We start from the raw sequence: 27487 nt of genomic DNA, 5'->3' as shown, positions 1-27487 counted from the left end.
CTCCGTCCTAAATCTATTCCCCGAATCTTGGAGCTATGCCCCCTCACTCTTGTCTCATTTGGCAGTGGAAACAACTCTCCTGCCTCTTTCTTATTTATCTCTTTCATAATTTTATATGTTTCTATAATGTTTCTTCTCATTCTTCTGAATTCCAGTGAGTATAGGCCCAGGCAACTCAATTCCCCCTTCTTCAGCTAAACCCCTCATTACTGATCAAACCTCATCTCAAAACCTACTTATTTAACCTTGCTTTTAACTAACATCATTTTGTCTTTTATTTTTATGTTTAAACTTTGTCCCATTGTAAAGCATCGTTTGTATGAGAAGTGCTCTATAAATAAGTTATTATTATTATAATTTTTTTTTTCTCAGCTCAAGCTGGTGAAACTTGAGGTACAAGCACACTCATTTCTCAATTACGAGGAACTTTCGGACTATTTTAGTGGCGTTTAGTATCACGCTCTTTGAGAGATTTACATAAAATTGCTGTGTTGGCCTAATTGTTTAATGCTATTGTGTAGTGACTTTGGGTGATAGTAGCTATAGATATTACTATTGGGACAATGTAAACCCTGTTCATCTTCCATAGTCTGTCAATTTCCTCTTTTCTGATGTTTTTCACTTATTGATTTCTGTATGTTAATGTGTTTGGAATGGCCATATCTATGAAGTAAAGTGTTCTTACTGGCTAATCCTGTAATATTAATTCCAGGTGGTTATCATGGATAGTCCTATCTGTAATAATGGATTGGACAATATAGATAGTTGGACTCTGATTCTAAAACTGGGTCAGGCTTGTATTTACAGTGAGGTACGGTGTCTTTTATGAGTTTATATATTAAAGCATGATTTTGGTGAGTGGTATTTGCCACTTGATTGTGCTTGTGTGTGTAATCAGATTGCTGCAGGATTCTGTATTGTGTTGGATTTTTTGTGGTTTCTCTTGACATTTTCTGCGTTTATCGTTTTGAAATAGATGGTCTTTCATCACGGATTTTTTGTGTATAAACCGCCTGGTCCTGTATTGCCGCTAGGAACCCCCTTGTTTCTGGGTGGAGTCTCCAACTCTGAGCCAGATGTTCAGCGTTTCCTTGGGAAAGTACGGGCACGGAGAGCAGACGCTGACCAGAGCCCAGCGCAATCTGGATACAGCTGTGCCTGAAGTTGTTTCTGTTTTGTTCTGCAGGTGATATTTTATTTCCCACCTGCCCTGCATACCTGCAGAGTATTTCCCAATCCGCCACCGGTGGACACACCTGATGGGGGGCAGAAGACCCCTCCCCCCCCACGGATTATTAATGTATTCTTATTTTTTTCTCAGTTCAGGCTGATAAAACCCAATAAATATTATTATTAGTAGTATCATAATCTCTGGAATCAACCCGCTGAACCTCCTCTGCACCATCTTCTAAAGCCAATAGGTCTTTCTAAAAATAAGGATACCCAGTCCTCCAGGTGTGACCTCTCTAGGACCCTCCGTAGTTGCAGCACAACCTCCCTGACCTTAAATTCGCCCATCCATCAGCACTGTAGGAATCACTGCACAGGCTGCCTATGTCCAATCTCATGGTTTTACATTCACTGTACAGACTAGAGAGCAAACGAGCTGGTGAGCCTGAGGTACACACCCGTAAAGCCTGGCTTGCAAACGCAGTCATAGCGGTTAATCCCATCGTGGCAGATCCCGTAATCACAGGGTTGGCTGGCGCAGTCATCCTGGTTGATCTCACAGTTGACACCTGCAGGTAACAGTACAAATTAGTCAAGCGAAACCAATCCCAACATGCACTGGGGGAGCCACTTAGTCACTGATGCTCTGTGCTGGTTCCCCAGGTAAAACCAAAATTTCTAAAGGGGAGGAAGTTGTAACTATCCTCTGCAACACACACACAAAATGCTGGAGGAGCACAGTATGTCAGGCATATCTATGTTTTGGCCCAAAACCCTTCATCAGGACACATTTGTACAAAGGATGTTTATGCTGTCTGACCTGTTATGTTCCTCCAGCATTTTGCTCAATATTTCTAGCATCTGAAGAGTCAGGAGGTACTGGAGCCTTTGGTCCCTAACCACCAGGTTCAGGAACAGTTATTAACAATAACGATCAGGAGGTACTGGAGCCTTTGGTCCCTAACCACCAGGTTCAGGAACAGTTACTACCCAACCACCATCAGGTACAGGAGCCTCAGGTCCCACACCACCATGTCAGGAACAGTTATCACCCAACAACGATCAGGCCCTTGAATCAGCAAGGATAACTTCATTCACCACAACTAGGAACTGACTCCACAACCCATAGACCGACTTTTGAGGTCTTTACAACTCATGTTCTCAGTATTATTTATTTACTGTTTATATATTTTTATTTTTGAACAATTTGTCTTCTTTTGCATTCTGGTTGCTTGTCAGTCTGTATGCATAGCTTTCATAAATTCTACTGTATTTATTTTCTGTAAATGTCTGTAAGAAAAAGAATTTCAAAGCAGTATAGGGTGTCATATACATGCAGTGGCCACTTTATAGGTACTTCCCGTAGCCCATCCACTTCAAGGTCCAATGTGTTGTGTGTTCAGAGATGCTCTTCCGCACACTACTGTTAAGGTGGGATTATTTAAATTACTTTTGCCTTCCCGTCAGCTTGAACCAGTCTGGCTATTCTTCTCTGATCTCTCCCATTAAGCAAGTGTTTTCACCCACAGAACCACCGCTCACTGGATGTCATTTTTGCTTTTCGTACCATTCTCTGTAAACTCTGGCATGAAAGTCCCAGGGGATCAGCAGTTTCTGAGATACTCAAACCACCCCATCTGGCACCAACAATCATTCCACAGTCAGTCGCTTAGATCACATTTCTTCCCCATTCTGATGTTTGGTCTGAACAACAATTGAACCTCTTGACCATGTCTGCATGCTTTTATGCATTGAGTTGCTGCAACACGATTGGCTGATTAGATACTTGCAATAATAAGCAGGTGTGCACTTGTCCCTGATAATATGGCCACTGAGTGCATGTACTTTGATGATAGATTTACTTTAAACTTTGAAACTCTACCTCCCTGGATATTCGTTATGGTTTATCCGGAGGTGATCTGAAACCTTTACAAGCTGGGCACATCTCTGTTTAAGGGCAGTGACAAAGACAGCAGTCAGCTAACTTTACCTGACGTTCCCGGCAGGCAGTGACAAGTGTACTTGTTCACCAGGTCCATGCACTTCCCCGAGTTCTGGCACGGGTTGCTGTGGCACTCGTTGATCTGGTTCTCACAGCGGTAGCCCGTGTAGCCTGGCTCACACTGGCACGTGAAGCTGGCGATGCCGTCGCTGCAGGTGCCGTGGTGGCACGGGTCTGGATTGCAGTCGTCCGTGTTCCTCTCGCACACCTTCCCCTCAAATCCTGCAGTGGGGGCAGTAGAACACAAGTTAAGTTCAGAAGAATGGGGCAGAAAGCGTCTGTGGAAGATTTGATTCACGCTACAGGATAGAGCGCATCGGAAGTTGCCCACATCCTGTTACTTGGGGAGTAGCAGGTCTGGTAAGCTCTCCCAGGGACCCTGTCTGATGCTGTGTGGTGCTTGTAAGTTGTTTCTTTTCTTAAGTTCTTCAGGAAGCCAGCATTATCCTGTTGACGTTAGATTACCGAGCACAGTTTGGGGCTTACTGGGCCTTCCAAACAAAGCTTGGGATTAGTGTAAGGCATGAAATGGCCTCCCCCAGCTGTCAGTAACTGCTATGAGAAGTGCGGACAACGCTACAAAGTGAATGCTCGGCACATCTTGTGGTAATCCCGAGATCTGGTCGCGGCCTCAACCTCATCCCCTGGAACTGACTCTGAGAGAGTGCTCCTCTCCACATCGGCTCCTCTTACCCCTCTCGGGTGGCCAGCGTAACGCTTCCCCGGGCCAGAGGCTGAGCTTCAACCCCCCCCCCACCCCCCACGCTCTCTGCAAAGTGTTTGAACATTCTGCCCGTGGCCATGGAGGCTTTCTCCGGACCCTCCGGTTTCCTCCCACATCCCAAAGGGTGAGGGTTAGAGAGTTGCTGGACGCCATGTTAGTGCCAGAAGTGTGACGAGCCAGCACATCCTCGGACTGTGCACGCTGTTGGCACAAATGACAGATTTCACTGTGTTTCAATGTACGTTGGGTAAATAAGGATAATCTCCAGATGGGCGGTCTAGGGGAGCTACAATAACATCTCCTTGCTGGGAGGACCACAAGCTTCTAGAATTATTCACCATGGAGGGCTCTGGAGGCTCTATGAATGAAACAGATTCTTGGATGTGGAAATAAACCCCAGCAGGGACCAGGAAGGAACGCAAATAGGGATCGACTACGACAGACTTGCAGGGTTACATGACTAACAACTGCTCCTGCTTCCGGTCCCCGCACAGGATCGGAAAAAGCTGCAGAAAGTTGCAACGTAAGCCAGCTCCGTCATGGACACCAGCCTCGCCGGCATCGAAGACAAAAAAGGGCGCCTTATCGTTAAGGACACGCATCACCCGTCGCTCATGCCCTCTTCTGCTTGGCTCCACCTAGTCCCAGATTATTACTACTTGTAAGGGGTGGGAAGGAAGGAGAAGGCACGTGGAAATTTCCCTGTTCCCAGAGGAAGCCTACAGCCCTGCAGCAGCCAGTCAACACTGTCACTGAAGTCAGGAGTCCGTCAGGATAGGCATGGTAGTGTAACGGTTAGCGTTACACCAGTGACCAGGCAATTCTTGCCGCTGTCCGTAGGGAGTTCGTACGTTCCCCCACGGTTTGCCCCCAGATTCCAAAAGCATATTCAGCTTTGTAGGTTAATTGGTGGCCCGGGTGTAATTGAGTGGTGTGGGCTCGTTGGACTAGTAGGGGCTGTAACCGTGCAGTATCTCTAAATAAAACAAAAATGAATAAACCTGGAGGGCGGGGGGGGGTGCAGGAGGGACGGTATTTTTACGCTGGAACAAGAAGGAAGCCTCATCCCTCCTCCTTCTCCTGATCCAACACATCTGCTGCCCTGCCAAGGCCAGGACTTGAACTTGTGTCTTCTGGTGTCCAACACTGAGACCGGAGACGTGCCCACCGTTTTGTATATGATCATATGGTTCTGATTGCCCCCATGGTCATTTAGCCTCCGTGGATTCAAAAACTTCAGAAATCTCAAATAACTTCCAAGATCTGGGTCTTATTTTTGTTTCTTCCCCGTCCGCCGCTGTCTGACACAGACGCAAAGCAAAACTGGTTCTCACATTCACTCCGTGCAACACCTCTGCGCTGATCTGAGCCGTTCGCGCAGCAAGGGAAAAAAATAGGTGGGGGGGGTGGTGTGGAAAGATCGCACAAACCTGCTATTGTTCAGCAGAATATTCTATGAGCTCTCTGCACAATAGACATCATATCCAACAGGCATCCCTGGTGCCTGCGTTTAGATCCTGTGAATACTAATCAGGCTCACATGAACAATGCAGCTTTATCTATTCAGAGGCCTTGTTAGTGTCAGTCCGCACTTCGGGGTTGATTTCTCCACCGTTCGTCTGTATATAAATGTAACATCTTCTGAAAAATGACACAAGAAGCCTCCCTCTCACCCCTTGACTGGGCTGACAAATGTATTAATCCTACATTTCAAATAATTCAAGGGTCTTTAATATCTGGCCCAAAGATCATTGTTGGCCTCGATAATTTCTCTTCCTGTTTTCTCCACTTTGACATTTGAGTAAAGGCAGATGCTTATGATGAGAGGCTATGATTTTGTCATTAAAATAACTGTGGGAGGGTAACTATTAGCTGTTGAAACTCAACTACAAACAGGTATAAACAGTTCAGATTTTATTTTTTGGCGCTGTTTGTATTTTGACCTATCAAGTGTAATGCTGAGCTGCGAATGAGGGCAATAGAACATACAGCTCATGAGAGGACTGTGTCTGCTTCTAAAGGTGCACAGACAGGATTGGGCCGGGGCAGCGGCCGGATTGGGATTTGAACAGCCTTCTGCCACTTACCAGGGTAGAGAGGGAGAATATAATGCAAAAAACACAAACTGGGTTACCTTTGCCCATTTTTCTCCCATCTTAAGAGTTACACACACACAAAATACCAAGGAACTCAGCAGGTCAGGCAGCATCTATGGAGAGGAATTAACAGTCAACGTTTTGGGCCGAGACCCCTAATGAAGGGTCTCCTTAGATGCTGCCTGACCTGCTGAGTTCCTTCAGCATTCCTGTACATGTGTGCTACTCTGGATTTCCTGCAGAATCTATTGTGTTTATGATCTAACTTTACGTTCAATCCTTTCTTGGCAAATAAGGGCTTATTAGCAAGATTGTGTGGTAAAATAATTTCCCATCCCCGTGACTCATGATATTTACAGCCCCAAAGATGCCAGTTTCTATTTCCAAGGGCCCGGTTCTTCAAAGAACAAAGCTGGACCCGTTGACCAAGGGGGCATTGCAAGCAGAACAGTGCTGGGATCTGCTGAAGAGACGGCAGAGCAGCGGAGTGCCTTGTGTCTGTGGTAACTGGCTGTATGCGGTCCAAGGCTTTGACTGTGAGGTCAGAGGCTCACCCTCTGCACATTTGCATTCGTATCCGTTCGGCCTGTCGATGCACTTGGCTCCGTTCTGGCAGGGGGTGCTCGCACATTCGTCAATGTCAATGTGGCACATCGCTCCGGTGAAGCCTGCCAAGTGAAAGGAGGAAAAGAGGTCAGTGTTCGCTGCTGTCAATCTCCGCAGTGAGTGGCCAGACAGGCTCAAGGGGCTGAATGGCCTATTGTTCCTATGCACTTGACCAGCCCAGAGGTGTTAAATCGGTCGTTCCTCCGTTCACTCTAAACCAGTTACTGACTCCAACCACACTTACTGGCAGATTGATACATGCCCAATATTGGCTTCTGGTAAACACACAGAGCTGCTTGTAAAACCCCTCAAATCTGCTGCACCATTCAGTAAAATCTTTGGTCAGCTCATTTTCCAGCCAATGCCCACTTCTCTATTAATCTCTACAACCCATCCCAGCCCTGAAAGACTCAACATTCGCAGGTCTCTGGCATTGAACTTGAAATATTTATGGCCTTTACAGAAGAAATTGCTCCTCATCTCCATTTTAAATGGACAATCCCTTTCTACTAAAACTATGTCCCCTGCCTCTGGATTTGCCACTAAGGGCAACATCTTCTCAGTGTCAACTTAAACTCCCCTGGAGTACAAAAGTGCTCCCGTGGTTCCATCTTCCTGGCTTCCCCCCAGAAGGGGAGAGCAGGAACGAAACTTCAGGTAGTCAGCGTGTTCTGTAAAACGGACGGAATTCAAGAATGCTATAATTCAAGTTGCTGTGAATGAGAGTAATCACATTGTAATGTGGGGTCAGTGAAATGGCTACAGGGCAGATACACTCTCCTCATGGATTATTTTCAATGCTTTTAATCTTTCTTGTGACTTTATTTTTTTTTTAGTTTTCAATGGCATTTCTCTTTGTACTTTCGCCATCTAGTTCAGGGCAGTATGGTAGTGTAGCGGTCAGTGCACTGATCGGAGTTCTACTCCCACCACAGCCTGCAGGGGGTTTGCACGTCTCCCAGCGTCAGTGTGTGGGTCTCCTCCGGGCGTTTCCTCCTGCATTCAGGTCGGAGTTAGTGAGCTGTGGGCATGCTACATTGGCGCCAGAAGAATAGCGACACTTGTGGGCTGCCCAGCACAATCCTCACTGATTTGATTTGACGTTCAACAACTCAATCTATTGCATGTTTTGATGTACATGCTACTCTTGTAAGGTTACACAATGTAGAAGCAGAATTAGGCCATTCAACCCACAGAGTCTGCTCCTCCGTTCCATCATGGCTGATTTATTATCCCTCTCAACCCCATCCTCCTGCCCATAATCTTTTATGCCCTCACCAATCAAGAACCTATCAACCTCTGCTTTAAATATACCCAAAGGCTTGGGAGTCCTGAGACATCCGTGGCAATATATCACAACCTCTGGCTGAAGAACATCTGTTCTAAAGAGATGTCCTTACACTCCGAGGCTGTGCCCTCTGATCCGAGACTCCTCCACGATAGAAAACACCCTCTCCACGTCCCCACTCTGTCTAAGCCTTTCAATATTCAATAGTTTTCAATGAGATCCCCCCTCATTCTTCTAAACTCCAGTGAGCACAGGACCAGAGCCATCAAATATTCTTCATGCATTAACCCCTTCATTCCTGGGACTTAGAAGATTATGGTACTGCAGCTAAGTGAGTGGACACATCCTCTGGATGAGAAAACTCCCGTGGCGCTATTTTGTGGACATCCACTGGCACACTCCCCAGTGCCCTGCCAAGTATGGATTGCTGACACAACATTAATAAAGGAAATTATTTTCCTGCTTGTGGGGCCTGAATTTGTTCCTACTTTCCGGCTTTACAACAGTGACCACACCTCAGTAAGTATTTCATTGGTTGTATGGTGTTCAGGGCCAGCATGTTAGTGTAACGCTACCACAGCCCCAGCGATGCAGGTTCGATTCCCACAGCAGTCTGCCAGGAGTTTTTATCTCTTCCCCATGGGTTTCCTCTGGGTGCTCCCACGTTCCAAAGTGGTACGGATTAGCAGGTTAAATGCTGTCACTGGGCCAGAAGGGCCTGTGACTGTGCCGTATCGCTAAGTTAAAAAGATAAAGCTGAGACTTCAAAGTTGTGGAAAAGCTCAAAAGAAAAGCAAGCATGTTCTCTATTTCATTACCGAGTGAAAGAGCCAGTTCCGTAATGAGATACCTTAAAATCAGGAAAGACACAGATACAGAAAGCTAGGCAAAATGAGTCAGCTTCGATCCTCAAAATGTGCGGTGCTTTTTGCTTTAACAATCTGAACAGTCCACAGCTTGTGGGCTTTGCCACCACTTATTAACTATCCTCAATTGGCCCTTGAAGCAGGGGGCTTGTTCAAGCTATCAGAGAAGGCCGTTCGGAGCCAGCCATACTACTCCAGGTACGGAGTGGACCTGCTTCCCTTCCTTCAAGAACAGGAATGAACCTTGACCTTTCCCAGGGGATAGTCACTGACATCAGCCTTTGATTCCACATTTCAGTCAATAAGTTCAACTTACGTTTCCTAGCTAGAATGGCAGGATTCAACTGAGATGTTCCAATCAATAGCCCAGACATGAAAATATTAACCACTTCATCATTAGATTCACACTTGATAATGTCACCAGCAGAACACGGATCAATGCCAGAGAACAGCTAACATTCTAATGTAAATAGCTAATTCAACTAAATACCATGCTCAATACATCCAAATAAGGGTGTGAATGAACTAGCACACAATCACGGTTAAATTGTACGTTCATAAAATCCTTTTAGTTAAATCCAGGTGTGCTGCATGGCATCTTGGACGGCCCGTAAAAAGGGTGGCATCGTAGCATTGTGGTTAGTGTAAAGGCCGATTTATACTTGTGCGTACAGGCTACACCGTAGCGAGCATGCGTTGGTGTGCGCCAAAATGCTAGTTGGTGGTGGGGTTTCTATGCCACTGTGTTGAGTTACTTCATGACAGACATGGACGAGGAAATGCATTTCAAACATTTTCGCATGTCGGCAGGTAGATTTGACTATTTGGTTCATCTATTTTGTATCGGTGTACAGACACGGAGAAGAAGAAGCAACTGGAAATGCATAGGTGGAAATGCGATGCTACCAAGCGGACGTCACCCGAGTTACTTTTTTGGGGAGGTGCGCGTCACCCTGTGGCGTAGGGTACGCGGTACCTACAGCGTCGATGCGACGCACAAGTATAAATCAGCCTTTGCGCTAGTTATCGTTTAGTTAAACGCTGCACGGCATCTTGGAAGGCACGTTAAAAGAGCGGCTTTGTAGCGCTGCGGTTAGATAAACGTTAGCAATGCATCAGCAACCCGGACACAGCTCCGCCACTGTCAGTAAGGAGTATGTATGCTCTCCCCCGCACCCCCCCCACCACATGGGTTTTCTCCTGTTTCCAAAGATGTACAGGTAGGTTAGACGTACCGATGGGTGTAGTTGGGCGCCACGGGCTCGTTAGGCTGGAGGGGCCTGTAACCACGCTGGACCTCTACATCTAAATCTGAATATGTAAATCCTCAAACTATTGGGGCTGGCAGATCCCATGTCACCATCTAGTGGATTCTCCTAGTCAGGCTTCTCTGCTGTCCGAAACACCCCCATGACCCCTCAACCCGGAAGACGGAGTCATATTTGTTATAACTGGTCATCCAGTGTCCTGTTAGTGAGATGTTTGGTCGGTTTAAACAGTCCCTGTGATGGTCTACCCAATAACCACGACACTCCCAAGTGATAGGATGAGGAGCCCATGCAAGCCTCTGCCGACCAGCACTCCCCATCGCGGACCTGAGGTCTGCTACGAGAAGGATGTGGGAGCTTTCGAGAGGGTGCAGAGGAGGTTTACCAAGTTGCTGCCTGGACAGACAGCATATCATATGAACATAGGCTGGGCAAGCTAGGGCTTTTGGAGCAAAGGAGGATGAGAGATGAATTTATAGATGTGCAAAAGATGATAAGAGGCATAGATCAAGTGGATAACCAGAGACTTTTTTGCAGATGAGAAATGGCTAATACTAGGGAGCATAATTTTAAGGTGATTGGTGGAAAGTATCGGGGGGGGGGGAAGATGTCAAAGGTAGGTTTGTTTTTTTTTAAACGCAGAGAGTGGCGGGAACATGGAATGTGCTACCAGGGGAGATGGTAGAGACAGTTACATTCGGGGCATTTAAAAGACTCGTAAATAGGCACATGGATGATAGAAAAAAGGAGGGCCACATAGGAGGGAATGGTTAGATTGTTCTTAGAGTAGGTTAAAATGTTGGCACAACATTGTGGGCCAAAAGGCCTGTACTGTGCTGTAATGTTCTCTGTTCTATTTAACTTCTGTCAACATTTAATGAACATTTAGTCAAAATTAAAGAACCTTCCAACGCTGCCCAGTGAAGCAGAAGGTTTACAAAGTGAAAGGTACAGTATCTGGATAGCCAACGCACAGGTAAGGTTCCCTCAAACACCATGGGATTCTGCAGCAAATGACCCAAAGGGACGTTGGTATTTCATTCCTTTTGACTGGTTCATAGTGTCAGCTGACCCACCAGGCAGCCTTTGGTCAGGAATCCATTTTTTTTTAAAACCCTCGCTAATAATGAATTCCCGTTCAATGGGAAAAATTCTTCTCAAGGCCAAGGTTGAATGGGTAACTAGGGCCAACTGCCTCCCACTGGCGAGGAACTCCTCTCAGTTGTTCAGGTAAGCAGAGGTCTGTACATAATCAATGCAAACTCAATGGCTGGGATACAAGAACAGGGCAGGTGAAATATCTGGGAAACAAACAAGAACATTTTGTGGATGAATATGCTCCCTGCTACATATGCCATGTAGCTGAGGATAGCTTTGAAGGGTCTTGTTAAAATGAAGCTGTCTAAATTCACATCTGAATCATACAGTGTATTCTGCAGCTCGCTAAGAATTGCAACAGAAAATGTATTCAGAAACTTGGGAGTTCTCAGTGAATATATTCCTGTGTCAGCTTACTGAGAAAGGGAAGGCAGAGCGACAATTCAGAATAAGAAAGGAGAGCGGGAGCATCGGGCGAACTGACTGAATCTGACAGCTGTATTCTGAGGTGCTGCTCCTTCAGGCAGACCGTCAATGGCTGCGTGTGAGACGCACTGAGCGCATGAGGGGCCCTGTGTCTGCCCCAAATGTAAATTGTGCCTGAAAGAATTGAGCCTCCCTCTCATTAAGGGCAGCTCCTTCTCAAGCGAAGGGGAGCGGAGGCCCTCGGAACAATTGGGACATTGTCTGCCTCAAGGAGATAACAGACACGGCCCCCTCTTGTCAATCAGCCACCAACAGAGAGCTTCTTCAAAGGACTAGCTGAGGTACACTGCACCCTGACCCCTGAATAACCTCACAGTTACAAGACAAGTTGGTGAGGCCTGGTCTGAAGGCCTCTCACGAGCTAGGCACCTACCAAGCAGCACACAGGGCAGGGATTGTATTGGTCAAAAGAAAAGATTCCAGTACTCAGTGCAATCTATTCTCCTATCTGGAATTTCATTACCAATGCAATTAGCTAATTTTTTGGGCAGAAGAGCAGCCAATCAGTTTGGAGAGTATACATTTTCAACGATCTCATGTGGTTTACTCTTTGAGGCCTACACAGCCACACACTTCTCAATTATCAAAGATAAAATATATTCCAGTCTTTGGCACCCACTATCGAGATTTTCCTCATTGTCACAAACAACTTGTGCGGTCATATTATACTGAGGATCCCAATGACACTTCGGAGTAATGCAATCAAGGCAGAAGTGTGATCGCCAAGGCGACCAGGTGGTTTGGTGGGAAAGGTGGGCTTTCGGGAGCACCTGAGTGAAGGTGTATGTACGGGAACTCTTTCCCAGCAGTGCTGCGAGAACATTTCTACCAGAAGGATTACAGCAGTTCACGAACCTAGCTGAACATCAAAGCTGCAGAAGAGATTCACCAGGATGCTGCCTGGATGAGGGAGCACGTCTTATGAGGATAGGTTGAGTGAGCTAGAGCTTTTCTCTTTGGAGTGAAGGAGAAGTAGCAGTGACTCGATAGCAGTGCATAAGATGATAAGAGGCTGGGTAGACTCGACAGCCATCATCACTTTCCTGGAGCATCAAAGGGTAACACCACAGGACGTGTGTTTAAGATAACCGGAGGAAAGTATAGGGAGGATGTCAAAGGTAGGATTTTTTTTTACACAAAGGATGGTACGTGCCTGGAATACAATGCCGGGAGATACATTAGGGACATTTAAGCAGCTCTTTGATGGCTGCATGGATGAAAGTGAAATGGACAGCTGCGTGGGAGGGAAGGGTTAGTTGGATCTCGGAGTAGGTTAAAGGGCCGGCACAACATTGCGAGCCGAAGGACCGGTACTGTGCTGAAATGTTCTGTGTGTATTCTGGAGTAACAGTTGATTATTTTGGTCCCACACATAGTGGCGAGGTTAGTGAGCGGTTCCTCTTAGTCATAGAAACTGTCCCTTCAGGCCTCTGAATTCACGGTGATGGCCAACGACCCACGTGCATGAAACCTACGTTAATGGTATTTAATTCTCCCCGCACCTCATGACTTCTCCCTCTGATTCTACCCCTCACCTACACACTGGGGGCAATTACAGTGGCAAATTAACTTAGCAACTTGGATGTCTCTGCAACGTGGGAGGACACCGGAGCAACCAGAGGGCACCTGAGAACGTGCAAGTTGCAGAGAGGCGACAAGACTGAACACCGCCCGCAGGTGTATGTCCCTGTGTACCCCTACCCCTAACACCCACCACTCTCTGCGTAAAAAACTTATCTCTGATATCTCCCCCTTGCTCCCCTCCAATCACCTGAAAATTAGGCCCTCTCATCACTGAGCTGCGCTCTGGGAGCCTGACAATACATGGAGGACACTGGCCTCGCTGACTTGATCGGACTCGGGCAATGTATTTCACAGTATGTTTCGATGTACATGTGACAAATGAAGCTAATCTTTTAAAAAAAACACTGGTGATAGAACAGAACAATACAGGCTCTTCAGCCCACAATGCTGTGCCGACCTTTTAACCTGCTCCAAGATCAACCTACCCCTTCCCTCTTACATAGCCCTCCATTTGTCTTTCATCCATTTGCCAATCTAAGACTGTCTTAAATGTCCCCAGTGTATCTGCCTCTACCACCTGGCAGCATACTCCACACACCCACCACTTTCTACATAAAGACTATATCTCTGACATCCCCCTGTACTTTCCTCCAATCACCTTAAAATTATGCCCTCTCGATTAGCTGGGAGAAAGGCAGTGATCTGTCCACTCGATTAATGCCTCTTATCATTTTATACATCTCTATCAAGTCGTTTCTCATTGTCCTTTGCCCCAAGGGAAAAAGTCCTAGGTCACTCAACCATTCCTCAATGACATGCAAGCAGCGTAAATCTTCTCTTCACCCTATCTGAAGTTTCCAAATCCTTCCGACAAGGAGGCAACCAGAACAGAACACACTACTCCAAGCATGGACTAATCAGAGTTTTAGAGCCGCAACATTACCTTGTGGCTCTTGAACTCAAGCCCGCTCTCCCCAGCTAATGAAAGTCAACATACCACATGCCTTCTTAAAATCCTCATCAACCCGTTGCATTGTCGGTACCAATATCTGTAAGTATTTCACGAATGTGATGTCCTCCAAGGAATTGAGCAGGTGCCCCAAACCAGTGCAAATCAAAGTTTTCTTGTACAAATTACAAGCTCTAGCAGCAGACATATGGAATAAAATTCAGGATCAAGAAACATCTAACTTGGTCAGTAATTATTGATGAGAACAGATCTGGAACTGCGAGGGGGTTATGAATGAGAAGCGTTATGCATGCTGAAAGGTGAAACCATCATTGTGTGTAACATGTGAACTTCTCACTGCTTTATTGGGTAGACTATGCACAAGTACTCAACAAGGATCAGTGTCAAAAGCCCATTTCTCTAGATATCATTAAAATTACAATGACAATGGCTGCTAATCTCTGTAGGAGGGGGATGGCTGGGAGTCACTACTCATCCAATGGCCTGGAGTGCAATCTCTTAACGGGAACAGAAATCAGACTTGATTGTTGTCCCCATAGTGCAAGGACTCAGAGAGAAAAGGTTTCAGGGTTAAGGATATTGTTCTTTTAAAGAGTCAAGACAGGCCCTAACAGGCCAAATGTCTTCCTCCTGTGTTGTCTGGGGGGTCTCACTATCTCAGGTGCTACCTCACAAGTCCAGCGATCTGGGTTCAATCCTGATCCCCAACACTGTCTGTGTGGAGTTTTCCCGTTTTCCCTGTGGCCGTGTGGGTTTCCACCATGTGTTCTGGTTTATGCCACATTCCAAAGGATGTACTAGTTATAGGTGTATCCAAGTTCAAGATTGTTTAATGCCTTTTCCTGTACACAAAATAATTGTTACTCCAGATCTGATGCAGCACAAAAAGAACACACCAAGATAAAGAACACATAGTAAGAAACACGGTAAATATAACATAGCTGAAATACGCAGCTTGCTTGTATGTGCATAAAGAGAGGCAAGGTACAGGAGCGTCTGTACATAAAGGGACTGACAGGAAATGATAAAGTCGTGGTAGTGTATGGGTGAGTGAGTGGAGCTGTCTGTGGAAAGTAGCTGTTTATTTATTATTAACTGATATTGGGCACAGAGTTGCAATTGGGTGGCGTAGGCTTGTCAGGCCGTGCTGTATCTCCAAATAAAATAAAAATCCCAAGGATATGCAGGTCTTGAGGTTAATTTACTGCTGCAAACTCTTGCTGGGATAACGTGGCGAATAAATTGGGATTAGGGGAGAATTTGAGTAAATGAGTGCTGGACAGGTTTGGTGCACGAATGGTTTGTTTTCATGTTGTAGGAGTCAGAGTCAGTGACGTAGGACAGTAAATGGAACTGCTTGCCATGCTGTCTTCTCCATTGTTCCAACACACAGCCCTAGACTCACTCTCTCCTCGGCGAAATGAATGACAGCTGGTACAATTTCTGGGCCTCTGAAAAAAATCCCAACATTTCGTTTAATCTAATGTTATCCAACCGTATCCAATTGCATTCCTCAGATGATATTTCCATGGATCCGGCAGGACTGTTGCCATGGGAACCGTGTATCTTGGACTCAAGACAAAGTCAGTCACAGTGACTGTTGCTCAATAGAGTCACTGTGACATTTCCTTGTGGTGAAATAAAAATCCAAACAGCCCTTGGCAGAGTATTTGAGAGCCTTTTACCTGGATATTTCCTCATTATTCCTTTAAACTTTATTTCATGGGTGTGCTCCCTGATTTGAAAAACACAAATCCTTAGCACTCTCTGTGTCTGTCTCCTTATCATTGTATCTCTCTCCCCCCCCCTCATTTCTGCACTACCATTGCGTAAAGCTGGATGAGTCTGACAATGCTAAATAGAAACCTGCATTTATATAACATTTCCAATAAACGCCCTACTTGAGTGTGGTATCAAATCTAATTTTACATACAGGCAATGATCCCATAGCACTGGAAGCTCGGCCAAAGGGGCAGGTTCATTGTGTCTTAAAGGAAGGACAGAGAGAGACACACACACACAGAAAGACAGAGAGAGATTGAGAGAGAGCAAGAGAGGGTGAAGGGAGTGTGAGAGAGAAGCAAGGGGGTGGGAAAAAAAGAAAGGGAGGGAGAGAGGCAGAGAAGGAGGTGGGAAGAGGGAAAGAGAGAAGGGGGGAACAAAGGTAAGTTCGGCACAGCTTTGTGGGCCGAAGGGCCTGTACTGTGCTGTAGGTTTTCTATGTTTCCTCAAAGATTCTGAAAGAGATCAAGGTAGAGAGAGAAATGGAGAGCGAGAGAGAGGAGTGAGGGAATTCTCAATTGAGATTCAACTGCATTGAAAATTTGGAGAAGACGTAAGTCTTTTGTGATCAGGGCGGTTGAGAGATTAATAAGATGCCAAAAATCAAGAAGCATTTGGACAGATAAGTACAACTCATTTTCTGTGTAAGAGTAGCAAACTTGAAGACACATATTGAAGGTGACTGCCTGACCTTCAGAAGCTGCCCCCAGGCTCTTCACACTAGGTCTGTGGTCAGTACTGTGCTCTCCAAAAGGGCAGTGGGAATCTTGTGTGAACTTACCAAAGGGAATTCCGTCATCGGAGAAAGAGGTGTAGCAGAAAGGTATGGAGTGCTGGTGGTCCAAGTACCTCCTGAATCCCAAATCTGATGAGCTAAGAATTTAATTAAAGCTAAATCCAATTCCACTCCTCCAACATTTCCTGCATGCCCTGGGTGGTGGGGGTCCCTACGACAATGTTCAATAGTGGAGAAAGCTTTACCTATGATGAACTGAGCTGCATCCCCTACTTTTTGTAGGATTTTCTCTTCAAAAGTATACGTGCTCCCCTAACAGGCTGTGATGCAGCCAGTCAATACACTCTCCGCTGCACGTCAGCAGAAGTTTGTCAAAGTTTTCGATGTCATGCTGAATCTTCACGAACCCTAGGAAAGTAGAAGTGGGCCGTGCTTCCTTCATAATTGCACTTGCGTGCTGGGCCCAGGACAGGTCCTCCATTATAGTAACACCAAGGAATTCAAACTTGCTGATCCTCTCCACCTCTGAACCTCCAATGAGGACTGCCTCATGGACTCTGGTTCCCCCTCCTGAAGTCGATACTCATTGCTGACATTGAGTGAGAGGTTGTTGTTGAGGCATCACTCAGCCAGAGTTTCCACTAACTGCTCATTCGTCAACACGTTTCATTTGGCCTGCAACAGTGGTATCATTAACAAACTTGAATACGAGGTTGGGTGATTCTCAACCTGTCCAACTGTACTTCTTCCTCAACCCTGTTACTGGCATCAAAGCCAAGACTGACTATGTTTCAGAAGCTTGACTACTCCCTGCCTGCCATAGCTCAGAGGGCAGCTACTTCTCCTCTTTACGGTCATGGGTTCAAGTCAAGTCTCACTCCAGTAACCTGAGCACGAAAATATCTCCAGTGTAGCAAGTATGATCTTTTCAATAAGACATTAACCGAGGCTCCATTTGCCTCAGGAGGTGTAAATGATTCTTAAAAAGAGAAAGGACGGATTCAGATACAAGATATTTATCACACGAACATTGAAACACACAATAAAGTGAGCTGTTTTCCAATAACAACCAATAAAACCCAAGGATGTACTGGGGCATAGTATGCCCATGATGCTCAGCAGGACAACACAGAACACAAGAAGCAACAAAATAAGCCCCATTCCTCCCCCCCACCCACCCACGAACATACACAGTCCTCCAACCGTCAACGGTATCCAAAATCAATAGCAGTGGAAGAATCAACACTAGTGATTGCAGTGTGGGATCTTTGCCATACCTGATGGACACTTGCAGACGAAACCATTGATGATGTCAGTGCACGCGCCATTGTTGACGCACGGGTTGCTCTCACACTCGTCGATGTCAATCTGGCAGTAGGTCCCGGCAAACCCTAGAGATAAGAACACGGCAGAGTGTTGGTTTGACACCTCGTTTTGAAGACAAGCAAAAATTAACCAGAGAAAGTCATACACAGCAGCAACAACACGCAAACTGCAGGAGGAACTCAGCAGGTCAGGCAGCATCTGTGGAGGGGAATAAATTGTCAATGTTTCGGGCCAAGACCCTTCCTCAGGAGTTTGTGGGTGTTCGAGATTCCCAGTGTCAGCAGTATCCTGTGCTTACAGGGCAGGAGGTCATTTGACACAGTGTACGTCGCCCTAATCCTACATGCAGCCTCCAACTCCATCTAAAAGTTTGCAGACAATTCCACAGGTGTGGAGTGCAAAGTGCAAAGGTTGCGTTGCCTGGGATAACACACTACCAGTTGAGATATTAGGTTTCAATGCGCTGACTGCTCCTGTGGCTCCTCCCACAGACCCCGGTATAAAGGCGATTGGCGCCTGAGCCCGGCCTCTCTGTCTCCAGGATGTAGTCAGGATGGTGGTCAATTGCTGCTTGTTCTTTCTTCCAGCCAATAAAAGCCTATATCTTTTATTGATAAGTGATCTTGAAGTAAAGGAGCCATTAGGAAGTAGTGATCATTAACATGATACGTTTTTATCTACAATTTGAGAGGGATAGGGGCAGATCAGAGGTGTCAGTGTTGCAATTAAATAAAGGAGACTACGGAGCCATGAGGGATGAGCTGGCCAAAGTTAAATGGGCGGATGCCCTGGCAGGAAAGACAGTGGATCAGCAGTGGCAGATATTCTTGGGCATAATACAAAAGATGCAAAAGCAGTTCATTCCAATGAGAAGGAAGGATTCAAAGAGGGGGAAGGGGCCACAGTGGTTGACAAAGGAAGTCAGAGATTGTATAGCATTAAAGAAAAAGAAGTATGACAGGGCTAAGATGAGTGGGAATACAGATGATTGGGAAAGTTTTAAGGAACAGCAGATCTTAACTAAAAAAGCAATACGGAGAGAAAAAATCAGGTATGAGCTCAGTCTAGCCAGGAATATAAAAGGGGATAGCAAAAGCTTTTTTAGCTATGTGAAGAGAAAGAAGATAGTTAAGAACAATGTTGGCCCCTTGAAGAATGAATTGGGAGAAATTGTTATGGGAAACAGGGAAATGGCAACAGAATTTAATGCATACTTTAGATCTGTCTTCACCAGGGAGGACACAAGCAATCTCCCAGATGTATGGATGGGCCAGGGTCATAAGATATCAGAGGAATTGAGACAGATTGACATTAGGAAAGAAACTGTGATGAGTAGACTGGTAGGACTGAAGGCTAATAAATCCCCGGGTCCAGATGGTCTGCATCCGAGGGTTCTAAAAGAGGTGGCTCAGGAAATTGCGGATGCATTGGTAATCATTTTCCAATGTTCCTTAGATTCAGGATCAGTTCCTGAAGATTGGAGAGTGGCTAATGTTGTCCCACTTTTCAAGAAGGGAGGGAAGGAGAAAACGGAGAACTATCGCCCTGTTAGCCTAACGCCAGTCGTGGGGAAGATGCTTGAGTCCATTATTAAGGACGAAATAGTGGCACATCTAGATGGCAGAAATAGGATTAGGCCGAGCCAGCATGGATTTACCAAGGGCAAATCATGCTTGACTAATCTGTTGGAGTTTTTTGAGGGTGTAACAAGGATGTTAAACGAGGGTAAGCCAGTAGATGTTGTGTACCTAGATTTTCAGAAGGCATTCGATAAGGTGCCACATAGGAGATTAGTGAGTAAAATCAGAGCTCATGGCATTGGGGGCAGGGTTTCAACATGGATAGAAAACTGGTTGGCAGATAGAAAGCAAAGGGTAGCAGTGAATGGGTGTTTCTCAGACTGGCTGGAGGTGACTAGTGGGGTACCACAGGGCTCTGTATTGGGACCACAGCTCTTTACGATTTATGTCAATGATTTAGATGAGGGCATTGAAAACTATATCAGCAAGTTTGCTGACGATACTAAACTGGGTGGCAGTGTGACATGCGAAGAGGACGTTAGGAGAATACAGGGAGACTTGGATAGGCTGAGTGAGTGGGCAGATACTTGGCAGATGTCATTCAATGTGAATAAATGTGAAGTTATCCACTTTGGAAGCTGGAACAAGAGGGCAGAGTATTGTCTGAACGGTGTAGAGTTAGGTAAGGGAGAAATGCAAAGAGACCTAGGAGTCCTAGTTCACCAGTCAATGAAGGTGAATGAGCAAGTGCAACAGGCAGTGAAGAGGGCAAATGGAATGTTGGCCTTTGTTACAAGGGGAATTGAATACAAGAGCAAGGATGTTCTTTTGCATTTGTACAGGGCCCTGGTGAGACCACACCTAGAATATTGTGTACAGTTTTGGTCTCCAGGTTTAAGGAAGGACATTCTGGCAATTGAGGAAGTGCAGCGTAGATTCACTAGGTTGATTCCTGGGATGGTAGGGCTGTCTTACGCAGAGAGATTGGAGAGATTGGGCTTGTACACGCTGGAATTGAGGAGATTGAGAGGGGATCTGATCGAAACGTTTAAGATAATTAAAGGATTTGATAGGATTGAGGCAGGAAATATGTTCCAGATGTTGGGAGAGTCCAGTACCAGAGGGCATGGATTGAGAATAAGAGGTCAGTTATTTAAAACAGAGTTGAGGAAGAGCTTCTTCTCCCAGAGAGTTGTGGAGGTGTGGAATGCACTGCCTCGGAAGACGGTGGAGGCCAATTCTCTGGATGCTTTCAAGAAGGAGCTGGATAGATATCTGATGGATAGGGGAATCAAGGGATATGGGGACAAGGCAGGGACTGGGTATTGATAGTGAATGATCAGCCATGATCTCAGAATGGCGGTGCAGACTCGAGGGGCCGAATGGTCTACTTCTGCACCTATTGTCTATTGTCTATTATCTCGCCTCACGTCTCGGAGAGTTATTGATGGTGCATCAGATGACCCGAGTTCAACTCTGCTGCTGTGTGTAGGGAGTTTGTCCGTTCTCCCGGTGACTGTGTGGGTTTCCTCCAGGTGCTCCGGTTTCCTCCCACAGTCCAAAGACCTACTGGCCGGTAGGTTAACCTGTCATTGTAAATTATCCCGAGATTAGGCTAGGATTAAACCAGGGGTTGATGGGTGGTGCAGCTCAAACGGCCAGAAAGGCCTTTTCCAGGCTATAATCAATCAAAAAAAAGCTAGGCCAGCTTCTTAGAAGAAAGTAGTTCTTATTATTAATGGAACCACAGGCAAGTCTTATGCACAAAGAGGACAGAGAAAACACTTCAAAAATTCCAATTATTCTCGCAGTCTCAATCGGGTATTTCTGACTGGCTGAAACACAAAAGTGAGGTCACATTATGTAGGTGGAGGATAAATAAAACAAAAAGTATGATTTAGAAGTGGGCTATTCAGCCTTTCATGGTCACACCTGCCAATGACAGATATCAGATTAATTCCACTTCCCAGCTCCAGGTTCCAATCTGGGCCTGTTACAGGCTAACGATATACATATTAAATGTAGCGAGGGCTTCTGCCTCCTCCTCACCCCTACAGGAAGTTTCCACACTCTTTCCCCTCACTGTCCCTTAAACACCTCTGAAATCAGTAACCTTTGCCCATAAACCACCTGCTAATGCCGGAGAATCTGGGCTGGCAACTGGAGGTGGCCTGTCCTGCGCTTGAAGGCCCGGAGATGGCCTGTCCTGGGCTTGGAGGCCCGGAGATGGCCTGTCCTGGGCTTGGAGGCCCGGAGATGGCCTGTCCTGGGCTTGGAGGCCCGGAGATGGCCTGTCCTGGGCTTGGAGGCCCGGAGATGGCCTGTCCTGGGCTTGGAGGCCCGGAGATGGCCTGTCCTGCGCTTGGAGGCCCGGAGATGGCCTGTCCTGGGCTTGGAGGCCTGTCTGTGTGTGGAGTGGGAGGGAGAAAAATGGCTTATGTTGCTGTTGTTGTTTTGTTCTTGTTGTTCTGCTGAATATTGTGGACATGCTATGTTGGTGCCCGAATGCGTGGGGACGCTAGCGGTCCACCCCAGCACATCCTTGTGTGTGTTGGCTGACAACATAAATGAGCGTTTTGCTGTGTGTTTCAATATGTTGTACATGTGATAAATAAATGAATCTGAATTTGAATAATGGAACAATTTCCCTCTCGAAACTAGTCCTGATACTAGGCCTGCATCAAGGTTGTCTCCAGCAGTGCCAGAGTCTCTGACCAGAAGGCATTGCTTCAGAATAGAAAAAAAATCCCTTTAGAATAGAGACAAGGAGGAATTTCTTTAGCAAGAGGGTGGTGAATCTGTGGAATTCATTGCCACAGATGGCTGTGGAGGCCAAGTCATTGGGTGTACGTAAAGTGGAAGTTGAGAGATTCTAGATTAGTAAGGGCATCAAATATTACAGAAGAAGGTTGAGATGGATAATGAATCAGCCGTGATTGAATATCGGAGCAGACTTGATGGGCCAAATGGTGTAATTCTGCTCATGTGCCCTATACTAAATCTCTCAACCCTCCCTGCTCCTCGGAAAACGTCAAGCTCTCCGATCTAACTTGGATGCCTGTGGGAAGGTGAGAAGCAGAGGGAAGAGGGGTTGGCCGAGGTGAGTTGGAGAGAGGGAGGGTGAGGATAATGGCAGGAGCAGCTGTGAAAGGAAACGCGCCACAGCACGATTTGAATCAATAGATTACGGATTCACTGCAGGAGGGATTTAAATGCTGGACGGTGAGCCAGAAGAGATAAGGCAAGGGTAGGTGGCTCTGACGAGCGGAAGTGAATGAAGAGTGGAAGGAAAGGATGTGGAACGGTGAAGCGGGAAGCGATCGCTGCAGACATGGGGCAGGTACAGGCAATATGCGTCAGCCACACGCAGAGAGCCAGAGGAAAGTTTGTCAGTTTCTGAGCGTGTGAGTGAGTGTGTTACTGTGTGATTGTGTGAGTGTGAGCTACTGTGTGAGTGAGTGTGTGTGTGAATGAGTGAGTGAGTGAGTGTGTGTGTGAGTGAGTGAATGAGTGAGAGTGTGAGTGCATGAGTGAGCGTTGAGTGAGTGTGTGTGAATGAGTGAGTGAGTGAGTGAGTGTGTGTGTGTGTGTGTGTGTGTGTGTGTGTGTGCGTGTGAGTGAGTGAGTAAATGTGTGAGTGAGTGTGAGTGTGAGAGTGTGTGAGTGTATGTCCATTGAGAAAGAGACTGACAGACAGACAAAGTGAGCGCAGGAGAGAGGAAAGACATAAAAGACATTGAGACGGGAGGGGGACAGGGGGAGGGGAGAGGGATGGGATCAGGGGGAGGAGGACAGGGAGAGAGAGAGAGGAGAGAGAGTGTCAGGGAGAGAAAGGGAAGGAGAGAGACAGGGAGAGAGGGGAGAGAGAGGCACACACAGAAGAGGGGAGAGAGGCAGAATGTAGATTATGCATGGGCACATGTCCCTACATGCCTTCTATGCATGCATGCATGTGTGCCAGTCTGCACAGGTCTGAATATCCAACTCAGCATCAGAGTATTGCCCACTATCCTGGCCCCCAGCCCTCATTCCCCTCCATCCCACAACCGTAACACAAACACAGCTCCAAGGCTGAGAGCATGGATTGAGGGGCCTACCTCTCGGGGTTAGGGGGCGGGGAGCATCTTCTCTCATGCCTGCAGAATTCATCAGATTTAGCCAGCTTTGTTGGCAGACAGGCCAGCAGGACTGGCAGTGAAAGCTATTGAGCAGCAAGGTTCAAAGGAAAACTGTGCAAAGAAGGATGGCCCTTTCTCTTTTCCCATTCCACAGGAGTCTAAGTGCCTTTGTGGGTTTACAGATCCCTGTCTGGTGTGACAGTAATGTAGTATGTGAGTGACAGGCTGTCTTGAAAAGCACTGGCATCATACAGTATACTTGTGTCTGCACAATGGACTATTTACATAGTAACGTAAAGCGGATTCCAAACGATGGGATTAATTGGAGGTTCATTAAAATAGAATACATTGCATAATTAACCTTTCTCGGGCCCTATTTTCACGGGAAGTAGACCTTTTCATCTTTCTGTCAGTGACAGAACAGCCATATCTGGTGTGAACTAGACTGGTAGTTATTGAGAAGCAGGCTGAGACTGACGTCATACGGTCGCTGTTTTACGCCAAGGTGTACGCGCTCTACGTTAGTGCCTTAGGCCAGTAAATCCTCAAGACAAGTTTGCAACTACTCAATGTTGGCAGTGCAATCACTTGAACTCAGACCGATGTTCTCTTTTAATGGAGAAGGCCTACCCGTGTTTATTTAACACGCGGAAGCTGGCGCACGGGCATCCACCATGTAATCCTTGACCGATCAGGATCCGGGTCCGGTGGCGTGGCATCCACGACAACTGGGGACCCTTCACTGCTGCGGCCTTCCTCCGCCTTCACCGCTGTTGTGATGTGTCAGCATCTTCCGCCAGCTCCGCCACTGAGATCTTTCTTTGGAACCTCCCACTTGACCTTATCGCCATGGGTGATCCTAGCACGAGCTAAGCTCCAGACAGAGTCACTCTCAGGATCTCAGGAACTCACAAGCCTCTCCACCACAACAAGATGGAGATACAGACCAACACAGCATGAAAACACTCCTCAACCCTACTCCATCAAGGTGCTTTCCTGACATAGCCCAAACTGCCTGTATTTGGTCCATATCCCTCTGAACCTTTCCTATCCATACACCTGTCCAAATGTCTTTTCTTTACTGCAATGTTAGCCACCTCAATTCCTTGCTCCAAATGCCCATCATCTTGTGTGGAAAAACCTGTCCCTCAGGAGCCCTAAAACTTCCCCTCTTACCTTTAACCTGTGCCCTCTAGTTTTATCCTCAAAGTTATTCTCATGTTACCATATAATACCTTGAGATTCATTTTCTCATTTACAGGACAAAATTTAAAAAGAACCTTGTGTGTTTCCATACTATAGAAAGGACGTGATTAAGCTAGAGAGGGTGCAGAAAAGATTCTCAAGGAAAGACTCTTATTAAAAAAAAATACATCATTACACAAAAGAATCTGTGAAAATAAAAATAATACTGAGGAGATGAGTTGTAAAGAGTCCTTGAAAGTGGGTCTGTAGATCATAAAATCAGTTCAGTGTAGTGGAGCCTGAAGTTATCCACACCGGTTCAGGAGCCTGATGGTTGTAGGGTAATAACTGTTCCTGAACCTGATGCTATCCTGAGAAAGTCAGTAACTATCCATCCCATAATTTTATGAACCCCTATAAGGTCATCGCTCAGCCTCCTTCACTCAAGAGAAAACAATCCCGGCCTACTCAGTCTCTCCTCATAACTCAAGCCCTCCAGTCCTGACAACATCTTTGAGAATATTTTTTGCACCCTCTCTAGCTTATCACATCCGTCAACACACAATATTCCAGGTGGGGTCTCACCACCGTCCTTTACAGCTGCAACAAGGCTCTCCAACTCTTGTACTCATTGCCAAACACAATGAAGCCGAGCGTGCTACATACCTGCTTCACCACATTGTCTCTCTGTGTTGGGACTTTGAAGGGACTTGTATCCCTTGGCTTCTGTATTCTGCAACACTCCCCAAGGCCTCGTCTTTCACTGTGGATGTCCTGCCCTGGTTTAACTTCGCAAGCTGCACCGATCCACACTTATCGGAGTCAACTTCCACCTGCAATTCCTCACCACTTACGCAGATGATCTAGATTCTGTTAACCTTCGTCATTCTCCCCCACACCAACAGCTTTGGTGTCGCCTGCAAACCTACTACGCACGCTGTCTACATTCTCATCCACGTCACTTGTATGGCCAAACGCAGTGGACCAGCGCCAATCCGTTTGGCACGCCACCGATCCTGTCCGAGAAACTGCACTCCACTCGCAACCTCCGACTCCTTCCACTAAGCAAACTTGAGAGTGAGTGTGTAGATCACAGAGTCATGTTATCCATGCTGGTTCAGGAACTTGATAGTTGTAAAATAATTGTCCCTGAACCTGGTGGTTTCTTTGTGACTATCCACCTTTATCTATGAGACTCGTGACTTTATGATTCTCTATAAGGTCACCTCTCAGCCTCCTTCACGATAACTTTAGAGTGATACAGTACAGAAACAGGCCCTTCGGCCCACAGTGTCTATGCTGACCATCAGACACCCAATTACACAACTCTGGCATTTATCCTTCCCACATTCACTTCAATTTTTCCCAAATTATACCACTCACCCACACACTAGGGGCAACTGACAGACAGTTAACCTAGCACCACACTCCTTCGGGCTGTGGGAGGATACCAGGGCACCGGGTGGAAACCCACATGATCACAAGGAGGGCATGCAAACTCCACAGAGAAAGCACCCAAGGTCAGGGTCAAACCTGGATCTCTGGCACTGTGAGGTAGACCACCTCACTTCAGCCCACGGCTGTGGGAAGAGACCGGCTTCCGCGTCATAGACCCTTCATCATTTACAGTAAAATCCCTTTATAAAAATACTCTCCCCCAGTTCCCTCCAGATTCTTCCCAATCCTTCATTCCAGGACACAGACTGGGAAGGTCAACAGACAAGATCCCCAGTCCATTGCAGTGTGGTTGACATGGGTGCCCTCTGACTTGACCCACAAACACTCAGTTCCAGGAGCAATGGGGGCAGCATAATGCTGACCCTGCTAATGATGTTCATTCTGTAATCAATAGAGAAAAGGGATACCATTCCCCAATTATTCCATGAGCCTGTCCTTGTCAATCCAGAGCATTAAAGAGGTTCTATATCTCCCCAAGTAATCGTTTAAGTTCCAGGGATAGGGACAGGGGTTTATCAATCCCCAGATCGGAAACTCAGATCCCTTTGGCTATTATTAAGAAACATAAAGGTTTTACAAAATCTAAGGATACCTTAGAGGTCTCAGTTTTAAACTTGCTGGGGTTGAATCTGAACTTGTGATTGATTAGTAAACTTCATAATAATGTTTATGATGTAATAATGAATTCAGGTTATTCCTTTTATCCATTCATTCACAATTATTAGATTATGAACATTACCTGAGCATTGTAAACATTATAGTTCGAGCAGAATTTGCCTCCCAAAATAACTTCCTAGAACGACTCCAGTTAAATATTATTTGCCTCAGTATTTAAATACTTTTCCCTTTACAAAAGCTAGCCCACAGGCACTGCTGTCATTACTCCAGCACTTGGCGAATGGCGAGGCTCACCTGTAAATTGCTAGAGTCCATGGCTCCTGATGTTAACAGATATACAACATGCCACAGACATTGATACATTGGTGTGGCTAACATAGCAGTTGCTCTCAGTTCTAGGCCCCAGAGCTCAGTTCAGGTCTCTGGTATTGTCTATAGAGAGTCTGCATGTCCTCTACGGTTGCAAGCGTGTCCTCTGGGTGCTCTAGTACAAATTGTCCCTAGGATACAGCGAGTGGAAGAATCTGGAGGGAATTGGGGAGAATATTTTACAAAAGGGATTTTCCTGTAAATGATGAAGGGTCTACGACCCACTACCCGGTCTCTTCCCACAGATGTGGGCTGAAGTGCAGAGTATCCTTAGCAA

The 27487-nt window shown here is 46.3% G+C and overlaps 1 protein-coding gene across 4 annotated transcripts in view; it reads right to left on the bottom strand.

The window, feature by feature from the left end:
- The window catches only part of notch3 (notch receptor 3), a 211736-nt gene that overhangs the window by 64353 nt on the left and 119896 nt on the right, over positions 1-27487 (bottom strand). For all 4 annotated transcript variants that reach the window (XM_059992029.1, XM_059992030.1, XM_059992031.1 and 1 more), the window contains exons 9-12: positions 17894-18007; positions 6547-6660; positions 3161-3394; positions 1629-1739 (exon numbers count right to left, since the gene is read on the bottom strand). In XM_059992029.1, coding sequence (XP_059848012.1) covers positions 1629-1739; positions 3161-3394; positions 6547-6660; positions 17894-18007 — 573 coding nt within the window. The remainder of the gene's footprint in view (positions 1-1628; positions 1740-3160; positions 3395-6546; positions 6661-17893; positions 18008-27487) is intronic.

This window comes from Hypanus sabinus, chromosome 16 (genome assembly GCF_030144855.1).
Source record: "Hypanus sabinus isolate sHypSab1 chromosome 16, sHypSab1.hap1, whole genome shotgun sequence".
Classification (NCBI taxonomy): Eukaryota; Metazoa; Chordata; class Chondrichthyes; order Myliobatiformes; family Dasyatidae; genus Hypanus; species Hypanus sabinus.
Note: the sequence above shows the minus strand (reverse complement) of the source record. Positions and strands in the feature narration are given on the sequence as shown.